Below are 27,732 nucleotides of genomic sequence, written 5' to 3' on the forward strand. Positions count from 1 at the left end.
AGTCCTTCCAATGATAATATTCAGGGTTGATTTCCTTTAGGATTGACTGGTTTGATCTCCTTGCTGTCCAGGGGACTCTCAAGAGTCTTTTCCAGCACCACAGTTTGAAAGCATCAGTTCTTTGGCACTCAGCCTTCTTTATGGCCCAACTCTCACATCTGTCCATGACTACTGGAAAAACCATAGCTTTGGCAGAGCCAGCAGAGATAGGTATAAAAAGGGCTGACTGTAAGTTATACTTGGATTTTCCACTTTGAGAAGGGTCAACACCTCTAATTCCCACATTGTTCAAGGGCCAACTGTATAAAGAATGTCATATTTATACACAATTTGCTTAAATGAGTTTTCAGTAAGTCAAGCAGGGTAATAATGAACACTTACTGATTATTATTTAACAGAATGCTTTTGTGATTTACTTAAATTAATCCTTAAAATGGCCTGATAAGGTTAAGTACCATTATTACACAGATGAGGAATCTGTGGTAAGAGAAGTTAAATAATTTTCCCAAAGTCACACAACTAGTAAATAGTGATGGAAGTAGGATTTAAATACAGGCAGTGTAACTATAGTGTCTGCTTTTAATCACACTATAAAGAATATTAGCCATAATAAAAGATTTTGAATACATGAATTAAGATTTTCCTTTGATAAGTTTAACTTTTAAGCTTGTTTTAAATATAGGAAAAATACAAGAATGAGTTCATTATATTTTTATCTTAAGAGAGACATTCAGAGACAGAAAGAGGCAAACATGGGAAAAAATATCTGTAAGACAAAACAAGATTCACTTGTATAAAAAAATATGATATAGATACTGGTGCCTAACAATCCAAGACATAAACTTCATAATGATGTTTTTTTATTTTTTAGTATCATATATCTTTTTGATGAAGTAACTAATTAAGTTACCTCATCCAAAACTCAGCTGTGTAATGAAAATTATTATGGTTGGATTCAGAATTACTCTATTATTACTTTAATATGAAGCAAAATTTGTTTTCCTAATAGTTATTTACTGCTATAAAATTAAGTTATATATAATAATAATATTATTGTTAATAATAACAAATTGTTAACACTATTTGTTAAGACCACTTGTTCTTTAAATGAGTTCTCGCACAATAAGAGAAGAAAAAACAGGAACTAATATTTACTGAGTTTCAGTCTTGTGCTAGACACTGAGGCAAGTATTCTTCTCCATTTCTTAATGTAATCTGAACAATGTGACAATGGAGGTGTTATCCTTCCCAACCCATAGATCAGTCTCAGAGTGGGCAAATGATGACATGTCCAAAGTCTCAGAGCTAATATTGGGAAAAGCAGATATCTGAAAGCTAGGTTTATTTGACTCCAAAACCTACAGCTACTTTCCACTGTATATCTAACTTTAAGAACCTTTTGCAAAAGTAGAATACAATACAGTACACATTAGAAATACAGTCAGTACTGTATTTAAAGGACCACAAAAACTTTCTACCATTGTTTTTACATAAATTCATAATAATACATTCCATTTACAAACTAAACACATTGTTAAAATTACCTTTAAAGGAACAACTTTGTCAAGTCTGATTTCAGCTATATCACTGGGTGAATCATCTGTTGTGTAAGTTCCTTTGACTAATTCTAGAGATGTCCATCTGTGAGAATGAGTTGAATCCCCTGCATGCTCACTCTAATTAAAACAAAACAAAGCCCGCACATATTCTTAATTTCATTAAATGAACAATTTTGACTTACAATCAATTACTGTTTTTAAGCAGTCTATTTTCTTGCATATAAAATTATTATCCATTAGTATTCATCCATATATACTAAAGAAAACATTTTTGGTCCTCTATTCATTTGTATTTCCTAAACTATCTACAAATTATATCATACATAGGCTTTTCTCATCTGTCTTAAAATGATTTCCCCTTCTTCATCAGAATGCTATATCTAATTATAGAGCTTAAGGAAATAATTAACTGAATTAATTGTTTAAGAGAAGCAAAATACAGACAGACTTATTTATTAGCAAATAATTTACATGCTACTTGTCTCATTTTAATAAAACTTTATGAAACTTAGGTGCTTTAAAAAATCTATAGTGGATACACCAAGATAAAGCTAATTCAACCAACAACACACTTTACTATTAATCATCCATTAGCACTCTTAACAAAACTGCTTAATCACTGATAGGGGTAATAATACCAGTCTGAATACTGTTCTTGTTTTCTGAAATATTATAACAGTAAAAAAAAAAAAAAAGGAAAGAAATTACTCAAGATTTATAATCTGAGGCCTAGTTACATAATTTCTCATTTTCATTTAAAATCTTCCCTGGAAGTGCAGAAAACATGAAGCAGGAGCGATCCAAATGGTACACAAACAATCAAGGAAAATTGCTCCCTTTTAATTTCTCTAACGTTGCCCATCTATGACTAATCTGTTAAACTGCACTATTTGGATTTGGACCACTGCGCTATTATAATGATGTATGTCCTGACACACAACCCACACACCAAAACGCATACTAAGAGTGGTACTTACATCATCAACCAACACCTCTAATTCATATTCATGAATTCCACCTCCTCCATAGACAGAAAAACCGACCACAACTATTCCAGGCTTGTCTACCGAAAAACAGATGGCATCTGGGGACCCATTCCCGGTGTTCCAACTTCTCCCCTGACTTGTCTTTGTGAATCGGTTAGCACTGGCTTTAACAGAGTGGAGAGAATTAAGGCCATCAACCTATAAATGACAAAAGTAAAAATATCAGTAGTCTGTACCTAAGTGTTACTAACATGCATTTAACAAAACTATCCAAAAGTTTCTAAGGAGTTCAGTAAAATAACCTACCTTTAACAAGAGGTTTAAACCTCTCTAAAGGTATATTCCATTAAGAGATTAACCAAGAATAAAATCAGACTATATCACTCTAAATTCACAAATCAATATTATCTGACAGTGTCTTTTTAGTCAAATTATACATTTCACTTTATTTATAATGTCAGAACTATAAACTTGTAAGTTATCACAGTTGTAACACGTGAACAAATTATCACTCACTTTGCAAAGAGATACCAGTATTTTTCAGACCAATAGTTTTCAAACTATGCTGCACAGAACTCTAGGATAGATGAATATTCAGGAAAGAGGTGGACTGAGGTTCCTCTTTTCTGTCAGACCATCCTTCCTCTTATCTGTGAGTTTCAAGCTAAGACTCCATTGCAGAAAATGTTCTATGCCTTAAGTCTGAATGTCACTAATGTATATCAAAATAACTTGGTAGTCAATATGGGAAAATACACATACACACAAGTACTACATCATTAATTACAGACTTTGATTAGGGAGGATCAAAGCATTTATTTTTGGTTCAAAACTATCTTTTTAATTATAGAGCCTGCTTCTGCTCTAAGTTGGCTGCAGAAGTTTGGAAGAGCTACAAAAGGAAAAAATTTAAGTTTAACATTCCAGCAAGCATTACAAACTCCTCTGAGAAAGAAAAAAGCATGGATATCTAAGTCAGGACCTTTAGAAACTCCCAAGGTTGTGAATTAGGCACTTGAAATTTGGGGCTTTCCTATTAAAACAGTAAGTTCATAGGAGATTGAATACTAGATAGTAAATTTCTGAGGAATCAATGTATTCTGGGGACCTACGCACTATAAACTTTCATCCAAGGTCTATAATAGTATAGGAGGGAAGTTTATCACAGGCTGAATGAACAAATGAAAAGGAAAATTAAAATGTTCTGACAAGGGCTTCACCACCTCAACCAGGGTGAGATACTGAAATCTGCTCAGATGTGTGTAATCATTTAGAAATCCTAAAGACTTACCTCTCACTCTGAATCAGTAATGAGTGTAGACTGAATGGATCAAGTGAAAATAGACTCATAAATAAATCTGAGAGTAAGAAAAAGTAAAGACTAGGAATTATAAAATTAAAATAGAGAAAAGACATTCCTTGGCAAGAAACCAGAGACTTGGGGTCACTGAGCACATAATGGTTATTAAAAATTCATTTGAATGATACAACGTACTTCACATTATGACGTAAAACCAATGTCTACTGTCTACTGTTTCAGAGAAAAAATAGAAACGTTCACCAAATTCAGTCAAAACATTTAGATGAATTATAAAACAGTGAGTAGGGCAGTGAAATGCTGAACAATAATTACTTAAAAAAATGTAAAGGTACTTTAAAGATGTTGCAATGTAGTTTTCTCAAACATATTAGTATTTGAGCCTTTAAAAACTTTGTGATAATAATGGCTGTACAACAGTGTGACTCCACTTAATACCACTGAACTGCACACATAAACATGACTAGAATGATAAATTTTTTGTTATATAATTTACTACAATTAAAAAAAAAAACCTTTGTGATACAGGTTTGTTTAACCTATATAATAATATACAAGATAATATAAAAATTATTATTATTCCCATTTTACACATGTGTTTGTCTACGGTTAACCAAGGGAGCAGAGCTAAGGTCTGCACCTCTTCACGTTTTCCACACCGCATGTTCATCATTGGTGGTCCTACTTCCACTTCCTACTACCCAGCAACGAGAACTACTTCTGCTTTCACTAGGACCTGGTGCTGGGTTGTGCAATGAGGCAGTTCAGGGGAAAAGGTATACTTTGTATTAGTGCAGCATCCTGGGTTAACTGCTGAGAGGGAGGAAGCGAGTAAGAGCAGAGAGGAGGTGTAAGGAAGTGGGGGTGGGGAATTAAAAAAAAAAAAGGACAAGCCAGCTTGAAACTATTTTCTTGACAAAAATTAGTTTCTATGAAGCCAAAATATATGAAAAAAAAAAAAAAGAAACAATGTGGAGCACCGAAACATGTCCTCATTATCCAGTATCAGAATAGAACCTCACCTCAGATCCCAGGGCAGACGCGGTCAGTTCACTGACAATGCTGGCCAGCAACCCGCAGGTGTTGGAGACCAGGTGGGAGGAGAAGAGCTCATTTTCTCTCCTCAGGCTGTTTCTGACGGGGAGCACCACAATTACCAGCATTTTCTCCAGAACTTCACGGAAGCTTGTCATCCCAGAGATATTTTCTTCATTCTGTGACACATGAAAAGAAAAAGTTCTCAGATAATTGCTTTATTTTCCTTCACCTGAGTACTCAATTGCAAAACATTGTTTTCTAGAAGACTCTGTTAAAATCCAGACTTGAGTCTACATCTATGTATGCATCCAGCTGTATGTGGACTCACCATGTCTACTGTTTATGTATAAGTCCTTTTTCAAATTATTAGTCTCTAGATATCATAAAAGTACCACACATTTACAAAATGTTTGTGCTTTTATTAACCTTGAGTCATTTTCACTTACCCTCTTATTTGACTTTTCACTAACAATCATATATGACAGAAAAAAAACCGCTTCCTATTTAAAAAGCTATTTTTGCAGGACAAGATTCCAAACTGAGATAATTATTTCTGATATGAAATAATTCCCAGTATGAAATAATATAATGACTACTGATTTAAAGGCAAAGCAATTGAGCAATAGTCTATATGATCTGTTTTCTAATAAAATTATTTCTGTACATGTATGGGACAAATATATGGAACTGTACAATAAATTGTACAGTTTTACAATTCTTACTATATTTGATTTCAGAAGTGAAGATAATAAATTTCCACCCCTACCAATGAAAAACTTCAAAATAAGAAATTAGTCCCATTAAAGACCAATGGGAAAATACTTTTTTCCAGGAAAAAGGAGAAAAGATGAAACACCCTCAACAATATGCACAATCTTTCTCTCATACTTTATTAATGTCCAATCTTGGGCTAAAAATAGTCACTTAGAGATATTCTTCAATCTTTAAGTTATTTCTACTATCTCTGAATAAAATTATCATAACATTTAGGTCAGTATCTTAAGTAATTAAGTTTTCGTGGCTTTCATTCTCCGAAATCTTTACTTTCTGGAACATTTCAGAAACTTAACTTTGGATAAAACTCAATTCCCAACAGTACTCCATAGTCAGTACTCCAGAAGGGCTTTCTTTGCGGGGTGGGGCATGGGGGATGCGTGGAGTGCATTTATCTAGTTACATCCACTTAGTTTCTAACTTGTAATTAAAAGAGTAATATAAGAAACTTCCCATAAAATCTTAACATGGAGTCAAGAGTGTCAATGTATTTTAGTTAAAAGATATATATATATATATATATATATATATATAAAAGCACATTACTAGCCACTAAAATTTTAGAAAAAGGGAACTCTTATTCACTAGTGGTGGGACATGCAAGCTGACATTAGCTTTCTAGAAGGCATTTTGGCAGTTGGTAGCAAAATCTTAACATATTTTCCTTGACTTAAAATTTTTCCACACTTTAAGATTTATTCTGGAAAAATCACTGTGTATATGCATAAAAATTTAGTCAATGATATTTTCAGCAGCACTGTTTAAAATATTGAAATACTGGGGAAAATCTAAGTATATTTATATAGAGGAAAAGTATTGATTGATTATATTATGCTATTTCCAAATGGTAGAATTCTATATTATCCATTAAAAAGCAAAATATACTAATCAGTATATATTGTCACAGATTAATAGATATGTGAATATGCAATTAATTTCAATAATTACCAAATGTTAGTAGTTCTAAAAAGCTTGAAGTTTTACTACACTTTTAAGGAAAACACTGCAACACTAAAGGGAATCCCAAAAGACAAACAAAGCTTATCCATAACTTTATCACACAAACATTATCTTTACTTCTAGTATTCTCTTCCAAAATATGTATGTTTTTGCATACATATTCTACATAGTTTGTCACCACAGTGTGTCTAGATACCTTGATTTTTTACTTTATTTTAAAAACTTAACAAACATCTGCCTTGATATTAAATGTAAATAGTTATTTTTAATGACTGATAGAACCATATTTTATCAAGTTGACATATCCAAATTCAATTATTTCACTTAATGATGGACATTTAAAGCTCTAAGTTATTCACTTTTCCTTTTAGTAAGATGTATATATATATATAGCTTTAGTCTTCCAATTACTTCCTCAGGTAATTTCCTTTGCAAATATTCATCACACATACTACCGAATTAACAATGTATTTTTAAAAAATACCTTCCAGTTTATGGGTCCTCAATTCAAGAGCTGTATTTATCTTCTTAATTCTCGTCTCAACTAGTACCTAATAAACGCCTAGTAAATAGTAGGTATATGATAAATACTTGCTAAAAGGTTGAAAAATAATATTTTAGATTGCCAAGATAGAATTTTAGGGAAAGATTACTAAAAAGATTACTTAAAAAGATTACTTACACTACATAATGCTATAAACCATCTATAAGTTTAGTGGTTTCCTCACAGTCTTACCAGCACAGGATTTTATAAAAGAAAAAAAGTATTTTTCCTGATATTTTACAAATATATTGATACCATCATAGAACTTTTATCCACATTTAATTACTAGTTAAGACTGAAAAATTTCCCAGGTTGGCTTACTCTCTAAAAGTCCTTCACATTTATCTCTATCACTTCTATGGGATCCTGCCAAAGTATGATATTAACTGCAAATCTGCTTCCCATTCCACTATTGTCCTATTTTGTCTCTCTATGTCACCGGAATTTTTCTCATAATTTTTCTGTTGCTTCAGTCACTAGAAAACTACTACTGTATAATAATTGGTATGACTATTCTATTTTATACCCTTTTTTCCCTTTAAAGATTACTTCTCATCAACTTGGTAGTAATTATACATGGTTTCCATGCATACTTAATTTTTCTCCACAATGCTTTCTAATAAACCAGAAGCTATGACTAAAAATGTTTCCTATGACAACTGTTTCATAATACTTATTTTAACATACCAAATTGTTGTAGAAAAAATGTTTTAAAACTTATCTATTTCCCTAAAATTCTATCTTGGCAATCTAAAATATTATTTTCAAATGTAAAAGTTTGCTTATAGTATTTGCAATTTTTAAATGGTTTGGCAAAAAAACAAATACACAAGAATTTATCTCATAAGTCTATCAAATTTTGTATAGTTTAGGGATCATTCAAAATTAAAAATTAAAAGAAAAAAGACTGCTCATTTACAGATAAACATGAGAAAAATTTTTCCTTAACTCTTCTTGCAAAACTCATTATTTGGTAAATATACTTACCTATGCAGAAGAATAAGCACCAAGCTAAGTACGTCTCTATTTATAGTTTTATTACTTCAGTATGGATGATATTTCAGAAAAAGACCTACCTGGCTGAGTTTTTCCATATGTGCTACCAAAAGGGGAAATCGGTGAACCATTGTGGAGTCATTCTCTGTGCTAACTTGTTTAACAATTGACCGTAGCAATACTTCACCATCATATGCAATAGGGAAGATAGAAGTCAGCTTAACAGACGTGTGACACAGAGCTGACATCACAGCTGCAAGGAGTCGGCTACTTGATGTCTTGAAGTTTGCCTCTTGGATATCCTTTTAAAAACAAAAAGGCAAAAAAAAAAAAAAAAAGGCAAACAACCTTAAATCATACCAACATTTTCTAGCACTCGGTCACTCTGTCTGGTTATAGGATAATACACTATTATTATCAATACTTTTAAGCACAATTGCTTAAATTACTACCCAATGAAGCTGGAAAATAACTAAACACAGTCAAGAAAAATCAGCTTTCTGTACTATTTATATATTTGTAGACCCTCAGAATCACAGTCCTCTCTAGTATGATTTCTCAAAAATGATTTCATAAAGGTCCCAATTAGTATACAGTGAAAGTTATTTCCAGTAACAAGCACTGAAACCATTTCCATCAAATAATAAATGACTTGACTTGTCAGTCGGTGCTACTATAAGAAGATATCTACCTCATGTTAATGTAGCTTAATGTTGTTATGCCTCTGCAGCAGCATTTCACTAAGATCACAAAATTATGTCATCTTATTACACAGTTTATTCAGAAAATTTATCACACTTGGCAAGATTTTATAAAAAAGTACTAAAAACTTATCAACACAGGATATGCAGGATATACAGAGGATCATACAGTTTTGTCTCTCCATTCAGTTAATATGCTTGTAATAGCAACTCAAGTATCAATTATGATAATTTTTAAATGTAAAACTAACCTTGCATTTCTAAAATAAACTCCAGTTTCTATAATACACATTTTATTCACAATTCACAAAAGTTGTGTACACTGTACTTAGTTCATAAAGTATTTGTGTTACAAAGTCTAGCTGAAAGCAAAGCAACTTTCTATATGTTAAGACGTTTGTTAAAGTTAGCCTGTTCAGTAGCAAAGGAAGAAACAACCACGTCAGAATGGGCAGGCTGAGAGAGTGAAAGAGCAAGTGTGCACTGATCCAGGCAATAACCCTACCCCAGGAAAGCAAGTGGTAAAATACATTACCCTGCTCCATGGCAGGGATGAATGTGGAGGACGTTAGGCTAAGTGAAATAAGCCAGTCACTTTTTTGAGGAATTTAAAACTATCAAACTCACAAAAGCAGCGAACAGAATGTTGGCTGTCCGGCTGAAGGGAGACGAAATGGAGAACTGATGTTCAACAGGTATAAAGGTTCAATTATGAATGATGAATAAGTACTAGGGATCTGCTGTACAATATTATATCTGTAGTAAATAATATTGCCTTGTACACTCAAAATGTGTCAGGAGGATACATTTCATGTTGGGTGTTCTCACAACAATGAAATAAAACTTTTTCAAGTCCAGTGAATATAAATTCAATATGAAAATAGTTTAAAAAATAATAAAATGAAAACAAAGTTGCCTACCCAAATGTCATTACCAGAATAACCTTTCTAACTCCACTAGGATGCCTTGCTTCCGACAGTGAGTTTTTTGGTGGTACTGGGGGAGGGGGCGTTGGTAATGCTAGAACTTCCAGTATAAAGTTAAGCAGAAGTGTGTAGAACACACGCCTTGTGCCTTGTCCCCAAACTTGGGGGAGCAACCAGTATTTCCCCATTAAGTAAGATATTAGATGCAGATTTTTTATAAGTATCTTTTAGTAGATTGGTATTTGTTGAGTTTTCATCAGTGAGTAAGGGATAACTGTCAAAATACTTTTCGTGTATCGACTGAGAGGATCATACGGTTCTGTCTCTCCATTCAGTTAATATGCTTGTAATAGCAACTCAAATACCAATTACACTAATTTTTAAAGGCAAAACTAACCTTGCATTTCTAACATAAACTCCAGTTGGTATAATACACATTTTATATTACTGGATTTGATTTGATACTATTGTTAATATCCATCTTTCTAAGTATATTTGTCTATAATATTTTTTCTTTCCCAATCCTTGTCAGCTTTTAGTATCAGGATGGGTGTAACTTGAAAAACTAGTTTGGAAGTGTTGCCTCCAATATTTTCTGAAAGAGTCTGTAAAGTCATTTCTTTCCTTTATGTTTAGTAGACTTCATCAATGATAATATCTGGGTCTAGGGTTTTCTTTGTGGTAAAATTTTAAATAATTCACATTTTTTAATGGACATAAAAACATTCAGATTATTTTATTTCTTGTTGTGCCAGTTCTTGTTAAGTTGTAATTTTCAAGAAATTTGTACACTTTATCTAAAGTGATAATTTATTGGTATAAAACTGTTTATAATATTCCCTTATAATATTTTAATGTCTGTTGGATCTATAGGTATATTACCAATTTCATTCCTGATAATGGTATTTTTGTTTTTTTTCTTTCTCTCTCATCTCTCAGACTTCCTAGGAGTTTAAAAATTTTATTTTCAAAGAACCAACTTTTGACTTTCTAATCTCTATTTTCTATTTCATTGATTTTCATGTTTAACTTTTTTATTTCCTTCCTTTATTACTTTATTCTTAAACTGGGTTTGATTTGATCTTTCCAGCTTCTTAAGGTAGAAATTTAGATCACTGATGTTAAACTTTTCTTTTTGGCTAGTAAAAATAATAAAAAGTATAAATTTTTCTCCAAGCAACACATTGGCTACTTCTCACAAATTGTGCTATATTTTTATCTTCAGTGTGAAAATGTCTAATTTCCTTTGGAATTCTTTGATTTGCTGGTTACTCAGAAGTGTTGCCTACTTTCCAAATATTTGGTGTTTTCCTTGATATACTTTACATTTAATTTTGAATTTAATTCTACTGTGGTTTGAAAACACCTTAAGATCTTAATCCTGTAAAATATACTAAGACTTATTTTGTGGCCTAGCATACAATCTACCTCTGTGAACATAACGTGTATACTTAAAAGAATACGTACATTGAACCTGCACATTCTGTTCTGTAAATATCAGTTCTTCTGTATCCAAAATGATTTTGTTGTCCAGTTGTTCTATTAATTACTGAAAGAGTCCTATGTTCTACTAATTATGCATAGTCACCAGCTATCAGTGTCATTTGTTTACTTCTCCCTTTAGTTCTGCCAGTATTCTGCTCAGGTGTTGAGACTAATTTGGGGCATACACTTTTATTAGAGCTGCAGTTCCCTCATGAGTGAATGAATGACATTAGCATGCAAAGTCATTCACAGTGCCTCTCCTGACTGTTCCGGAGATACGGGAGTGGCAGGAGCTATCATAAGCTGCCCTTGCTCTCACACACATGCTCACTCATAGATTCAAAAAGCAACCCAGCATCTGTACAACATGCTTGCCAATTCTGTAACTGAGAAAGAATAAAGCAAACAGAAAATTTTGTTTAACTTTGATTATTTAAGTCACACATACCAAACTGATTTCCTAATTTACCTTTTATACAAGGGAAAGGCTAAGGCAACTGAAATGTATTTTCTTTGAAAAGTATTAAGTAATATATCATATTTTCAGCTAACATTTTACAAACTTAAAATTACCTGATCCAAACAATTCAGTAGGTCACAAAGGCAAGCCCACTGTAAGGCAGGAGTTGGATAGAAAGAATGGAAACAGGCAGTGAAGGTATTATGACACTCCTGAAGGACAGCTTCTAGGAGACTCAAGGGTTGACTGAGATATCCTTGGGGGTCATTATCCAGTTTCACCATGCAGTGGTCAACTCCTTCGGACAAAATTTTTCTTAACAAAGTTCTGGTTTTTCCAATACATTCTGCTAATTTGCTAGTTTCTTCTACAACAGCTTTTCCTGTAGCTTTAAGAGGAGAAAGCAGATAAATAATTAATTAGGATAATAAATATGTATGAAAATACTCAATAAATTTCAAGTAACTTCCTATATGGCTATTCATAACCTAGAAATGAAACAAGAGAGATGATGTGTTGGTCCAACAGTATTTCTTTTAAAAATCTAAATTAGGGGGGAAAAAAACTTCTAGTGGTTTCAGCATTTAAGTCCAAATCAGTCATTCAAAATATTCCAATTTGACAGAATCTGTTTAAAATAACACTTTATTAGAGTAGTTAACTTTAGCCTAATGTGACTTTTTGTTATCAGAATGACATGTAATTTATTAAATTCTTCATAAGTAAATATGACCATCACAACAAGCCAACCTTTTCTACTCAACTCAGGAGCAGGTTAAATAAAGGCAGCTGGGGATCTTAAACTCATGGTAACCCCTTTGCAAACCTCCTCAATGTTTCAAAACATTGTCTCCCCTTAGGTCATTAAAAAAAAATGCATCATACCTGACACTGGGTAAATTTCACAGGTATAGACACGCAATAACCTCAGACAACAGGTTCCCACAAAGCGCAGTCTCTCTAAATCTAGAAGTGTAGCTGTAAACTGGAATCCTTTTAATCCTCTAAGTTCTTCAACTCCTAAGACTAAGGTGGTCCAGCTCCAGTGAAGAATACTCAACAATGACTCAAAACATTCCTAATCCAGAATATGAAAAACAGATACCAATTAGTTTAAATCGTACCATAGGTTGACTCAAATGGAAAGATGACATTCAACTTGAAAAGTTAATCTTGAAGTTTCTACTGAGTTTCAGTAACCCAAATAATAGACATTCTATTAGTTCATTCATTAAATGATCATTAGGAACATCTTTGAAGCTTGACAAAAATAAAAAATAATTTACTCTATGTCTACATATTAAATTTTACAATACAAACTATAGCCAAATCTTGATAAACAAGTTAAAAGGAGATTAAAATGACTATGAAAGACAAAAAACACTTATTTGGATCTTCAAAAATTCTAGAATATGGGTTTAGGGTGGTGAGCACAGTTTGCCGTGCCAGCTGGCCTGCAGGTTTTATTATGCTTACATGACGACAGATACGACACGAATTGCAAAGTAAATCTCATCTCTACCAAATCTCAGTTCTCTGGTGTGACAGTACCAAGAACAAAGGTTTGTAGTTTAAGTTTTTAAAGAAATGAGTGAATAAATTTATTCCACAAAGATTACAATTACCTAATGACCACAAAACCACTTAGATGTTAATATGAAAGAATTTCCAGGCACAAAAAAAAAGAGATCACTGAAAAAGACATAACAAAGGCAAAGATACTTATTGGATCAAAAGATACCAAACAGATCTTAATACTGAAAGGATGTCAAGAAACCAAGGAGCCAAAGCTCTTAAGAGTCCCTTATTCAAAGCACACCTTCTGTTGGAAGGTGTATTTGACTTGATATACCCAAATTTAAATGAGCCCACTTCCACTAGAAATATTCATAGAAGTACATAAATATCAAAGACACGTATGTATAGACATGAATATAAAACCAACCCTCTGTATTCAAAGGTTTTGCACCTGTAGATTCAACAAACCAAGGATCAAAACTATTCAGGAAAGAAAATTTCCAGAAATTACCAAAAAGCAAACCTTGAATGTGTGGCATGCCAGGGATTATTTATATAACAGTTACATTGCATTAGGTATTATAAGTAAGCTAGAGCTGACTTAAAGTTCACAGGAGGATTTGTGTAGGTTACACACAAATGCTATGCCATTTTATATAAGGAACTTGAATTCCTATCTAGGAATTTTGGTATATGTGAGGGGTCCTGGAACCAATCCCCACTTCAAGTACCAAGAGACAACTATATAAAAGTAAAAATTGAGATACAATCCTCGGATAGAACAGAATTGGTAAATTAGAGTACATCAATCTGCTGGGAATTCCTTGGTCTTCCAGTGGTTAGGACTTCTCACTGCCGAAGGCCCAGGTTCTATCCCTATTTGGGAACTAAGATCCCCCTAGCTGTGTGGCATAATCAAAAAAAAAAAAAAAAAGAAAGAGTACACCATTCTATTGAATACTATGCATACATTAAAAAATTCAGACAGAGCTAGTGTATCAACATAGAATATAATATGTTAGTTGCTCAGTCATGTTCGATTCTGTGTGACCCCATAAACTGTAGCTGGCTAGGTTCCTCTATCCTTGGAATTCTCCAGGCAAGAATACTGGAGTGGGTAGCCATTCCTTTCTCCAGGGGATCTTCCTGATCCTGGGATCAAACCTTGGTCTCCTGCACAGCAGGCGGATTCTTTACCATCTGAGCCACTAGGGAAGCTCGTCTGTAGTATATGTGATGAAACTTTTCATCACCAATCTCACTCCTATGCATATATCCAGAGAAAACCATTAATTTGAAAAGATACACGAATCCCAATGTTCACAGCAGCACTATTTACAATAACCAAGACATGGAAGCAGCCTAAATGTCCGTTGACAGATGAAGGAATAAAGATGTAGTGTGTATATAACATACACACACACACACACACGGAGAACACCTCTATTTTCACGTTATTTTAAGTGCATATTCTTTGGCCTGCTGCTGCTGCTGCTAAGTCACTTCAGTCATGTCCGACTCTGTGCGACCCCAGAGACGGCAGCCCACCAGGCTCCCCCGTCCCTGGGATTCTCCAGGCAAGAACACTGGAGTGGGTTGCCATTTCCTTCTCCAGGGCATGAAAGTGAAAAGTGAAAGTGAAGTCGCTCAGTCGTGTCTGACTCTTAGTGACCCCGTGGACTGCAGCCTACTAGGCTCCTCCATCCATGGGATTTTCCAGGCAAGAGTACTGGAGTGGGGATTCTTTGGCCTAGTGCGGGGAGCCGGTGAGGCATTCCACTCGTGACAAAGGTCATGAGGAAGGAGGCTCGGCATACGCAAAGGCGGGATCGAGCCTCAGGAGTCCCCCCGGATATTCTCGAGCATTTTCCCCCAAAAAACCAGAGTCTGCCTACTTTATTGCTTTGTGCTCTCACCTCTGACTTTACTGGGGGCTGTCCCCTACCACCATCTCGCTCTCTCTCTGTCAAAGAGTTAACTTACAGCTCCAATTAATAAAGTTCCTGGGCAATTAGGAGTGTTTAAATCCAAACCCCTCTGATGGCTCTCTAACTCGCCTGACAAGTTTACCCGGACTCCTGCAGCTATGCATACGATTGTTTACAGTCTCCTAGCCTCCAGAGGCACGGGAAGCTTAAGATATTCAAATAGCTTAGAGCCTCTCAGAGAGTTAAAAACTGTCAGAATAAACTAGTAAAGGATTTCATTGATGAGTCAATGTTTGTTGCCAAGTTTTCACATCCCCTGAATTGTATCCTTGAATGTGTATTAATTAATAGTTGGTATATAGTAAAAAATAAGTAGTGGCCTTGGTGTTAGTAACTTTAGACCCTTAAGGTAATAAATTCTTTCTTTGTTGTAAACCCATTACACATCCGCCCTATAGGAATGCAATTTTATCTTTGGAAGATGGTGCCAAACCTTAAAATAATTACTCTTAGAGAAAATAAGTCTTTGTTGATAAGTTCTTGTCAAGAGTCATAAAATGTTAGTAGGCCTTCTGGCCAGAAGATGATGTAAATCACCTAAACCATTTGTATACGATAAATTTGCAGGAAAGAAACCTTGGTTTTTGATAAGAATCAAAGACTGCTGACTTTGCATCCCCTATTATCCTCTATGTGTAACTTAGGTATAAAGCCCCTGTTAAAAATAAAGCTATGGGCCTTGTTCACCAGCGCTTGGTCTCCCCATGTCATTCTTCCCTTTAACTTCCAGCTGAGTCTCCATCTGGAGCGCGGAACCCACCACGCTTACTAATTATGCCTGGGCTTCTAAGACCCACTCGAGAAGGTGTCTAGGGTGAGGCACCTTCCGCTATTCGAGAGGGCGCTGCATGCTCACGTAAGTGGTGCAAACTTCTTGTCTTGAAGTTTTATTGGTCTCCCGCGTAAACCAAGCTACTCAGCTTCTTTTCTCCACTGAATTTTCCTACTGAGCTATCCTCATTCTATTGTTCTCTATATCTCTAATTAGTATATAAATAGTCGCCTAGGCCGTCTCTCCTTCGAATACCCTGGATCAGCTGGGGCTGGTCCCCGGCAGCCTAGGATGTCAAAACTAGTACAAACAAATCTCAGTTACAAAACTATGCTGAGATAAACTGTGCTAACCATCAAAATGAAACTGAACACCAGAGAGAAAAGCTGAAGTTTTTAAAAATGCCTTACCACTGACACAGTTCTTGCAAAAGATCTCTTTAAAATATGTACAGGTTCACTGGTTTGCTGTTTGCCCTTTGAAGCACTGCCGTCACTAGTTGGAAGTCTGAAAGTAGCAGACGCACATAAACTTACGTTGGAAAGTTCAATGACATTTTCTTCTCAAATATACATTTTTGCAATAGCAAAGTAAATTAAACATTTAAGTATTTTGTTAGGCAAAAATCCCAATATGGGGCTTTTTATAAACATTTTCCATGCTAAGCAAAATTTTTAGCACATAAGCAAAGCAGACATCTTCTAAATGTCACCTCTGTAAGGCTGGGTAGTAGAAACTCTCTTCTCCTACTAGACAGCAAACATACCTTATGTTTTCTAGTAATGTTATTACTAAATGCTAGTAACTGTACCTAGGAGTAGACTAAGCAACTAGTAATGTTCAAAATGCTACCCATGGCAAATACTGACTATAACAGATTGTGAAATAGCAAATAAAAATCTCCTCTTGGAAAAAGTGAGGTTATACCATCTAGGTTCTTAAAGAGATTATTAGAAAAGATATGGAAGAGAGAATCACTGTTAAAGCTATCTCCTTTGATATTTACTACTTAAAATAAGAATGTCATTGTTTAATAATGGTTTATATCTATTTAAATTCTTTCATCTAAAAATTATTAATCTCCTAGAAATAGATGGATACACACATAGGCCATGCTTCCATATATGTCTCAATTTCCATAAAGTAATTAAAATTCTTAAATAATATTAAAATATAATAGTACATCATATGAGCAAGTTACTGTTTGATATTTTAATTAAAAGCAAAAACTTTTCAGCAAGTTTTTCAAAAACTTTTCAGTAAGGGATTTTCCAATTCATTCTATCACAAGATGAACAAGAAACATAAAACTGTAGAATAAATCCAACTAGGCCTACATAGAAAAAGCACTAATGCTCAGATTTCATTTCTCTAAGATAAATTTCATCAGTTTAAAACACTCTGAAATTGGTGAGAAAATCAATAGATTAAAAAAATAAGTCATTAAAATATTATAGGCATAATATAGATAATGTGAATCACTAGTGACATTTTACTAAAATTAGCCTTCAGGTAAAAAAATGTTTAAAGATATACAAAACTTAGATGTTTTTGTTCTGTTTCTAATGGTATATTACAAAGTGCTGAATGCTTCAAGTAATTTCTCCCTTATTATTTCACATATTTTACAGTAATACTAGTGCATTATATTAAAAGAATAAATCATGTTAATTAACTATAAATATGTTAAATACCTGTATAATAATTGAGGTATCTGACCAGCATTAACATCTGTGCCATTATTTGATTTCTTTGAACTTTTAAACTGGAAAACAACCCTATGAAGAGAAAAAAACAACAATGTAACCAAAAACAACATGATTTAAGATTCATGAAAGAAACTGAAAAACGTTAACAATCATGTTAACTTTATGTAACTGAAGAGAAATTCATTCTTCAGGGGAAGACACTGTTGTGATTTCAGTTCTAGCTCCAAATAGCTTAATGGGCTAAATGAAAGAACTGAACCTGTCTGGGAGCTACTGCCCGATTCTGCCTGTTAAAGCTCAACATCAACCAGAACGGAACGTTTTTACCAAAATACCGATACTTCAACAGTTTAAAATCTATTAAACTAGATGTGATATAAACTTTAGCTTAAAATGCTATGATATTTCAAGGTTGAATCAACTGTATATGGAATAATATAGTACAGGATCAAAAAGGAGTGTCTTTAGTTTTACCATACAATCTGAAAAAGATACATTACGACAACAGACTTAATTTCTCTACAACATTCTACTTTGTACATTCAGGAACACAGAATTCACCTCATAAGTTAGTCTGCTCTTTTTTTGGTCAGTTCTGTTATGAGTTGAATGAAACTATATGAAATATATCCGGTTCAAACAGCTTATGCTCAAGAATGATAAAAACTGAACTTTTCTTATAAATGATAGCTCCTTCACATGAATCAGAGTATAGAGCAGGCTAGATTTGGAGTCAAGAGACCCCAGGTTGAGATCTAGCTCTGCCACAAAGCAGCTGAACGATTTGATGCAAAATTGTTTCACCTTTTGTCTCTTTATTCCCAACTGTAAAAACAGGGCTAATAATCCCTTCACAAAGTTGTTGAGAGCATCAAATGAGATATTATGTATGAAAGCATTTTATAAACTGGGAAGAGCTCTATATTTGAAATTTAAACAGTAAGTTTCCCCTTAAACTTTATTGAAACTATATCATCTCATATCATGAAAGCTTTGCAATTTGTAAAGTATTTTCATAAGCATGATCAAATTTTATAGCAAGTATATATTTCTTTGTTCTAGTTTCCAGACACCTAACTATTCTTGTCATTTTCCTCTGTGTAACTTCTAATTTTGGTATAATAAGGTTTTAAACATTGTAACATCCAGAAACACATAACAAATGCCAAGTGACAAGAGCAAAGAATATCAGAATATCTTCTCATTTTGTCTTACTTTATTTAGCATGAGATTACACGAATTTAATTTTTAGCAGGTCATATTATGTTCTAGACCTACAATGATTTTCTTATCCTACTAAAAGACCTCTGAGCTTTCAAATCAGCATTCAACTAACAAAAATGAGAGCTGCTTAAGTAATGCTGGAACATTCTGCTTACCCATCATCCGTGGTAATAGAGGCCTGTCCGTGAGATCCACAGTCACTGCTGGGTCCTGACACTCGCGCCCAGGCTACATACCACCAGCCTGCCTGCAGGAGGACTGGTTCATCAAACATCATTGCATATTTTTCCCTAAGGAAAATCAGAGTATCAAAGAAAAGGTCTCTGCACTTCTTTGGTACATACGTTTACTTTTTAAAATCCTTTTTATAAGCAAAACATAAAATACGTTGTATTATAAGATTCTTGTCAAATGACATTAAAACCCCTCTATTTAAAAAAGTCTGGGCAGTGGAACAAGTTTGAGTCAGTTGGAGTTAGGTGGATGAACTTAGAGACTGCTATATAGAGTGAAGTCAGAAAGAGAAAAAACAAATATAATATGGGATCAAGAAAAACAGTACTGATGAACCTATTTGCAGGGAAGGAATGGAGATGCAGATGTAGAGAACAAACTTGTGGAAACAGTGGGGGAAGGAGAGGGTAGGACGAATTGAGAAAGTAGCATGCGTGCGCGCGCGCGCACACACACACACACACACGTGCGCGCACAGTATCATGTGCAAAATAGATAGCTACTGGGAAGCTGCTATATAACACAGGGAGCCCAGCCTGGGGCTCTGTGACAACTCAGAAGGGAGCAGTGGCAGGGAAGAGGGAGACTCAAGAGGGAGGGGAGATATATACATATAATTATGGCTGATTCACATTGTTGTATGATAGAAACTAACAACATTATAAAGCAATTATCCTCCAACTGAAATACACAAATAACAGTTACTTGTGTTATGGTCAAGACATTTTTGTCCCCTTCATTGTGAATTCTAAAACTTGCTTAAAAAATAGAAAACTTTCATACTAAAATAAGACGACTTTTACATTTCAGTCGCTCAGTCGTGTCCAACTCTGCGACCCCATGGACTGTTGCACACCAGGCCTCCTTGTCCATCACCAACTTCTGGAGATTGCTCAAACTCACCTCCATCAAGTCAGTGATGCCATCCAACCATCTCATCCTCTGTTGTCCTCTTCTCCTCCTGCCTTCAATTTTTCCCAGCATCAGACTCTTTTCAAATGAGTCACTTCTTCGCATCAGGTGGCCTAAGTATTGGAGTTTTCAACTTTAGCATCAGTCCTTTCAATGAATATTCAGGACTGATTACCTTTTGGATGGACTGGTTTGATCTCCTTGCAGTCCAAGGGACTCTCAAGAGTCTTCTCCAACACCACAGTTTAAAAGCATCAATTCTTTGGTGCTCAGCTTTCTTTATAGTCCAACTTTCACATTCATACATGCCTGCTGGAAATACCATAGCTTTGACTAGATGAACCTTTGTCGCAAAGTAATGTCTCTGCTTTTTAATATGCTGTCTAGGTTGGTCAGAGCTTTTCTTCCAAGGAGCAAGCGTCTTTTAATTTCAGGGCTGCAACCATCTGCAGTGATTTTGGAGCCCAGAAAAATAAAGTCAGCCATTGTTTCTCCATCTATTTGTCATGAAATGATGGGACTGGGTGCCATGATCTTAGTTTTCTGAATGCTGAGTTTTAAGCCAACTTTTCCAGTCTTCTCTTTTGCTTTCATCAAGAGGCTCTTTAGTTCTTCTTCACTTTCTGCCATAAGGGTGGTTTCATCTGCATATCTGAGGTTATTGTTATTTCTCCCAGCAATCTTTTTTTTTTTTTTAATTTTATTTTTAAACTTTACATAATTGTATTAGTTTTACCAAATATCAAAATGAATCCACCACAGGTATACATGTGTTCCCCATCCTGAACCCTCCTCCCTCTGGCTTGACCTCTCTCCAGCCCAGCATTGCGCATGATGCACTCTGCATATAAGTTAAACAAGCAGGGTGACAATACACAGCCTTGACATACTCCTTTCCTACTCTGGAACCAGTCTGTTGTTTCATGTCCATTTCTAACTGTTGCTTCTTGACCTGCATACAGATTACTCAGATTTCTCGTATTCCAAACTCTTGAAAAATTTTCCACAGTTTGTTGTGATCCACACAGTCAAAGGCTTTGGCATAGTCAATAAAGTAGACGTTTTTCTGAAATTCTCTTGCTTCTTCTATGATCCAACGGAAGTGGCAATTTGATCTCTGGTTCCTCTGCCTTTTCTAAAACCAGCTTAATCATCTGGAAGTTCTCAGTTCAGGTACTGTTGAAGCCTGGCTTGGAGAATGTTGAGCATTACTTTGCTAGGGTGTGAGATGAGTGCAATTGTGTGCTGGTTTGAACATTCTTTGGCATTACCTTTCTTTGGGAATGGAATGAAAACTGACCTTTTCCTGTCCTGTGGCCATTACCGCATTTCCCAAATTTTCTGGCATATTGAGTGCAGCACTTTCACAACATCATCTTTTAGGATTTGAAAAGCTCAACTGGAATTCCATCACATCCACTAGCTTTGTTCATAGTGATGATTCCTAAGGCCCACTTCACTTTGCATTCCAGGATGTCTGGCTCTAGGTGGGTGATCACACCATCATGGTTATCTGGGTCATGAAGATCTTTATTGCATAGTTCTGTGTATTCTTCCCACATCTTCTTAATATCTTCTGCTTAGTTAGGTCTGCCTCTATCCTTTATTGGGGCTGTCTTTGCATGAAATGTTCCCTTGGTATCTCTAATTTTCTTGAAGAGATCTCTAGTCATTCCCAATCTATCGTTTTCCTCTATTTCTTTGCACTGACCACTTAGGAAGGTTTTCTTATCTTTTCTTGCTATTCTTTGGAACTTTGCATTCAATAGGTATATCTTTCCTTTTTCCCTTTGCCTTTTGCTTCTCTTCTTTTCTCAGCTATTTGTAAGGCCTCCTCAGACAACCATTTTGCCTTTTTGATGACCTTTAACTGTTATCAAAAAAAATGGATAGTTTTTTCAGGAAGACTGAATTAAAGTAGATTTATTCAACTAAAGTGTTCTGTGGGCTCTGGAATCAGATGGCCTGAGTTCATGGCCTGGCTTTGTAACTCACTACCTGGGTGATCTTGTGCAAGTTACCAAACCCTCTCTGTGACTCAATGACTCATATATTTCCTTATTTGAAAATAGGGATAACAGTAATATCCAGGTCATAGGACTGCTCTGAGAACTGAGTTGAGATAAAGAGTTTGGAACTGAGCCTGTCACATAGTAACTACACAAAAAGTTCACTAAATTAGGAGGAAAGGAAAAAAAATACATAAATAAGAGAATCTGATATATACCCAAGTTGAAAAGTCCTAGTAATAGAGTGAAAGGAATGTGCATTGATTGCAGCTGGGGATAGAGAGAACAGAGGATACTGAGGAAGGGGAAGACTGTCATGAACAGTTCTCAGAGGTCTGAAAGTATGAAACAGGATATGAAACTGGCAAAGTGTCTAGTAGGATTAGAGCATTAAGACAAAGAAGAGTAATAACAAGAAAGTTAAAAGAGGCCTTTAAAGATTATGGAAGTTCTTTAATGCTAGCCATAGGAATTAGTAGGCAAATGAAGAAAATGTAGACGATTCTGTCTATATAAAACCACATACTGCATTTTTGACTCATAATCATCGTTCAAAATATGATGACAATGGTATCTTAAGGCTTTACTAAAAATTACTTAATAATTAATCTTCCTGAAATTTCCTTACTTTTCATTCATGGATAACATAAAAGTTACTGGAAAAATATCTCCCGATATTGGTTAATGCCTAAAGTGAAGAAACAGTCGGAATTTCCTTTAGGTTTACTGTTTTGTTCACAAAGTATTATCTATTGAAAGCAAACTCAATGCCTTATCACCAGTTTCAGCAAAGATACATTTTCATTAGCAAAAAGCTTATGAATGCCACAGGAGGTTTTCTTAACATAGTGACTGGTGAAGGACCGTGTGTTACTGTTACCATTAAGTTCAATTCATTTCTTTTTCATATCATCGTCTTCCCTGATTTATCATAGCACAGTGCTGAGGTAATTCTTAGGATTACACAGAAACACTGATAAAATCTGCCTCTTTTATTTAAGGAGAACTTTAAAAGCAAGCATGCTGATTCTGGCTACTCCTGAGGTTTCAGTAAAGCCGGCCACCTCTCCAATGGTGCTATAACCAAGCAAACACTACAGGCACGGTGTCAAGGTGTCAGAGTATGCAGGTGATCTAAAGTATGGCCCACTGTGACCACTGGGCATAGCAGACATAATGCTACTGGTAGTAAATAACTGTACTGCATCACTAGAGTAGTATATCAGATGTTCTCTAAGTGATGCATGAAAATATGTGTGCAAAATATATATTTCCACCTTCAGTGTAGAAACAGTCAATTTATCTTGTGAAATACAAATATGAAGGACACTATAGTTTTAATGTATTATTGTTAAAAGCAACACTTATCACCTAGTACATAATTTAATTTCTTAAGCATCTGATCACAGATTACTTAAAACTTCCTTTTTAAATCATGTTATTCATTTACAATAAACTTGCCATATCAAGTATGCAATGATTACAATGAATACTGAAGAAATCTTTACCTAGCAGCACAGTCATAAGCCAAGACATCCGTCTCTGCAAGAAGGTCTCCATCAGTTTCATGATCTCCTCCATCAGGACCTAACTCAAACAGCTGGGGAAAGGATAAAAGCATACTGTGATCATATTGTGATCACTCAATCATGTAAATCTGCTGAATAATGTGCTTATAATTTTGTGTCTCTAATATACACTGGACATTACAAAATGTAAAAGAGAGTACCTGCTTTAAAAAAAATCTTATTTAGTGAAATAAATCTATATATCTAAATTAAGAAACTTATACAATGTCTTATGGTCTATATTAACCTCAGTTTTCCTTGCTTTATATATTCACCTACTTATATCAAATGCTCCAAAAATGTTCTTTACCAGATATAAACATCTGAAGGAGGTGAGAGAACTCTAATTTCTAAGTGAGGTTCCAAATGTAGTAGAATTTTGCCTTAACATGTAACTAGCTATGAAATCCTTGGATCCAGCTTCTTCATCCACAGAAGGGAGACGGACACACTAGCAGTGCCTACTTCATTGTAACTGTGAGAATTAAAAGAAACGATACTTGTAGAACACTTACATACCACAGCACCACCCCCCACCGCCCCCAAAAAAAGCCTAGAAAAATATTAGCTGACGAATAGCAATAACAGAAGGTAAAGCACTCAGGTTACTCAGTGGTAAAGAATCCATCCGCCAGTGCCTGCCAGTGTAGGAGATGTGGGTCAAATCTCTGGTCAGGAAACTAAGATCCCACCTGCCATGGGCTCCAGAACTAAAAAGAAGCCCTCATACCACAATGAAAGATCCTACATGCCACAATGAAGATGCCAGGAGCCACAACTAAGACCTGAAACAGCCATAAAAAAAAAAAACAAAAAAACAAAAAAAAAACCCTGGGATAACCCTTTTATTCCATCTCTCTCCACCAGTTCTGTATCTATTCTATTCCTGGTACCAAACACTGTCAATGCCACTGTCAGTGTGTTTCCAGTGTTACTAGCTGAAAGAATTCAATACGAACTAATTCTCTTTCTCTCCTTGTTCTAACCTATATTCCACAGTTAAAGGTTTTTGCTTTTCTTTAATAACCCATAGTTGTCTTTTTAAAATGCATATCTGATTAGAATACTTCTTTAAAAGTCTTCAATGGTTTCCCTCCTCTTCATTGTAAACAGCATGATATAAAGGTACTTAATAACTTGCCCCTATGGCTACACTGCTTATTTTCAGCAAATAATTTTGAACACATACTGTGTGCCAGGCAGGGTGGTAAGAATCAGGCATACAGGGGTACACAAGGCAAACAACAAAAAAAATGGGGGCTATTGGAATGTACAGTTTTAAATAGGCTCACCACGGAGTTGAGATCTTAAGGTTAAGAAAAAGTGAGCCATGCAGGTATGGGAATGAAGAGCTGTAGTCAGAGGGAGTAACAGGTGTGAAGGTCCTGAAGTTTGACTGTGCCCAGCATGTTTCAGGAACACAGGCAGCCAGTGTAGCTAGATTGTGGTGAATTAACTAGTATAACATAAGGGCAGAGGGGTGATGGAAGTTACTTCTGATGGTGTTTTTCAGGCCCTTGTAAGGCCTGTGGTTTTTATTCTAATATAAGAAGCACTGCAGAAATCTGAACAGAGAAGTGGCATACTCTGGTGTACATTCTAAGAGAATCACTTTGCTCTCAGAGAACACAATGAAGGGACCAAGGACGGAGTAAAGGCTACTCTGTACTGATCCAAGTGGTTGGGGTTTGGATCAACCTGGTACTAGGGACAGTTTTCAGAGGTAGTTAGATCCTGGATTTATTTTCGAAGTGCAGCCAACAATACCTGCTGCTAGAGTGAATGTGGGATGTGAAAGAAAAAGGGCAGTCAAAAGGACTTCAAGATTTTTGGCCTGAGCAACTGGAATAATAAAGTTAATTCTATTGTGAGCCCATTAAATGGGATGGGGAAGGACAACAGAACAGGAGGTTTAGAGAAGATGTCAGAAGCCTGGTTTTGAGTATGTTACACCCCAAATACCTGTTAGCTATCCGCATGGAGATGCAGAGTAGGCAGTTGTATAAATGACTTTGGAGGTCTACTAAGTGTAAGAGTGATAAAAAGAAAAACACTTAAAGCCATCAGGCTGGATCACTGTGGGGTGAGCAGACTTTAAAAAGATTTCCAAGACTTTGAGTTCTGGCACTCCAACATTTCCAGATCAGGGACATGATGAGTAACCATCAGCAGACGAAGAACAGCAGCCAAAGAGACCGAGGAAAACGAAGCCTCGTGTTCTGGGAGCCACGTGAAGAAATTGTATCAAAGAAAAGCTCAATTGGATTAAATTGTGTTGACTGAGGTAAGGAAGATAAAGACTGAGACTACAGTAGCATTTAACTGAGAAATTTTTTATGAAGCCTGGTACACTGAAGTTAAGGCATAAACGACAGTTTTCTCTTTCACTTTAAGAGCAAAATCAGATAATGTGACAACAGAACATTCAAGCTATCAGTGAATTTTCAAAGACTGAGCAGATCCTTTACTTAGTATAACAGGTAGCCCTTTCTGACATGCATAGTGCAGTAAACTTATGACTCCTGATTGTTTTTTGACTCTCTACCAGATGGAATCCATCCCCTTACTCACTTCATCCCTGGTCCCCATATGTCTGTGGTAATGATGTATGTTTACACAGCATCTGGTGATACAAATGCTAAAAAATTTTAAAGCCACATCAAAATGCCCCTGTATCTTGTCATTAAAATGGCTACAAGAAAGTAGGCACAGAGAAAGGTACACAGAAGATTGAGATTGACTGTTAATGCCTTTTTCAACCTAAAATTATTGAAAAATCATTTTCTATTTATTTTACTCCTTTTTAATTTGACTTCTGAATTTTTCATGAGTTAATGATTTATTACTACTCTATTTGATCATAGCAATATTTCCTCAGGTCCTTTATTAGAGAGGCATTCTATAAATTAATAAATCAAGTTAAAATGATTATCCGCAAACACAGAGAACAACAGTGTGAATGGACTGCTTACCTTAATTTTAGCAGTATATTCTCCTCTACCTCCAAACAGACCAAGACCACCAAGTAAAATATCGGTGTCGGCACTAAAACGTATAGCTTCCACCGAGTGAGCAGAGTAGCCCCAGCCCCCTCCATGACCTAAAAAGACGTAAATGGTAATTTACATTTTAAACATCCATATAATTCATTTATAAGACAGTATTTCCTCAACATAAATGTACATACTTTCAAACCTGTTTACTACACTATAATCTTCTTTGGAATAAACCTTCATCACTGCTTGAGTTTCCTCCTCTGTGCTGGCAACACCCATTTTTAAATCCTGCATAGTTGCCAAGGTATCAAGACAACCTAAAATCAAACAAACGAAAATTCAACTGCTTGAATGAACACTTCCCCTAGTATTCGAGATGCTGGAGGTGATAAATTAAAACAGCAAACTCTAAATGTTTGCTGTTTATACCAAGCTTCAATATTTCATGGAAGATACTTAAAACCAATACAAATTATCCTCTGCTTGTATAACTATCATATTTAAATATATGCTGTATGACAATGTTTCGCACAAAACTCTCTCTGAAAAGTTGCAAGAGCTTATTTAATATTTGAGTCCTTACAGTCATTTATCAAACTCTATGAATCACTTCAGATTGATTTTTTTTTTCTCCTTATCAATGATTCTTTAGATGGATTCTTAAGGAACTATTTGAGGAAGACACAGTAGCCTGAGATAAATTTAATCAATGCTAGTTTGACATGTTTACAATGGTTACCAGATGTTGTAAAAATGCTATATCTCAAATTATTAATTAGAAGTAAACAATGTGCTGTGGAAAACTGTTATGTAAGAAAAAACAGAAGTGGTAATTATAAAATTCATATATATTTTATAGAATTTATTTTAAAATAATGCATAAAAATTAAATACTTTAATTATATATTTGAATATTTAACCTGCTTCACTAAAGTTTATGTAGTTAAAGTAAGCAAAAAACATTATTTTAAAAGATTTACCTGTTAGGAAAATTATATTCAGGGCTGCTTTATATTTGGGGATATATAAATCTTTCATGGTGTTGGTGTAAGTCT

General features: G+C 35.0%; 1 protein-coding gene across 11 annotated transcripts in view; it reads right to left on the reverse strand.

The window, feature by feature from the left end:
• The window catches only part of MYCBP2 (MYC binding protein 2), a 270,299-nt gene that overhangs the window by 112,874 nt on the left and 129,693 nt on the right, over positions 1–27,732 (reverse strand). For all 11 annotated transcript variants that reach the window (XR_011466330.1, XM_070380616.1, XM_005891177.3 and 8 more), the window contains 12 exons: positions 26,869–26,994; positions 26,654–26,781; positions 23,622–23,713; positions 19,114–19,248; positions 17,720–17,803; positions 16,436–16,532; positions 12,633–12,825; positions 11,861–12,135; positions 8,256–8,477; positions 4,886–5,077; positions 2,537–2,743; positions 1,545–1,676 (listed from right to left, as the gene is read on the reverse strand). Coding sequence is in view for 10 of the 11 variants with exons in the window: in XM_070380616.1 (XP_070236717.1) it covers positions 1,545–1,676; positions 2,537–2,743; positions 4,886–5,077; positions 8,256–8,477; positions 11,861–12,135; positions 12,633–12,825; positions 16,436–16,532; positions 17,720–17,803; positions 19,114–19,248; positions 23,622–23,713; positions 26,654–26,781; positions 26,869–26,994 (1,883 nt within the window). In the remaining variant the exon portion in view is untranslated. The remainder of the gene's footprint in view (positions 1–1,544; positions 1,677–2,536; positions 2,744–4,885; positions 5,078–8,255; positions 8,478–11,860; positions 12,136–12,632; positions 12,826–16,435; positions 16,533–17,719; positions 17,804–19,113; positions 19,249–23,621; positions 23,714–26,653; positions 26,782–26,868; positions 26,995–27,732) is intronic.

The sequence above is a fragment of the Bos mutus genome, chromosome 12, assembly GCF_027580195.1.
Source record: "Bos mutus isolate GX-2022 chromosome 12, NWIPB_WYAK_1.1, whole genome shotgun sequence".
Taxonomy (NCBI): domain Eukaryota; kingdom Metazoa; phylum Chordata; class Mammalia; order Artiodactyla; family Bovidae; genus Bos; species Bos mutus.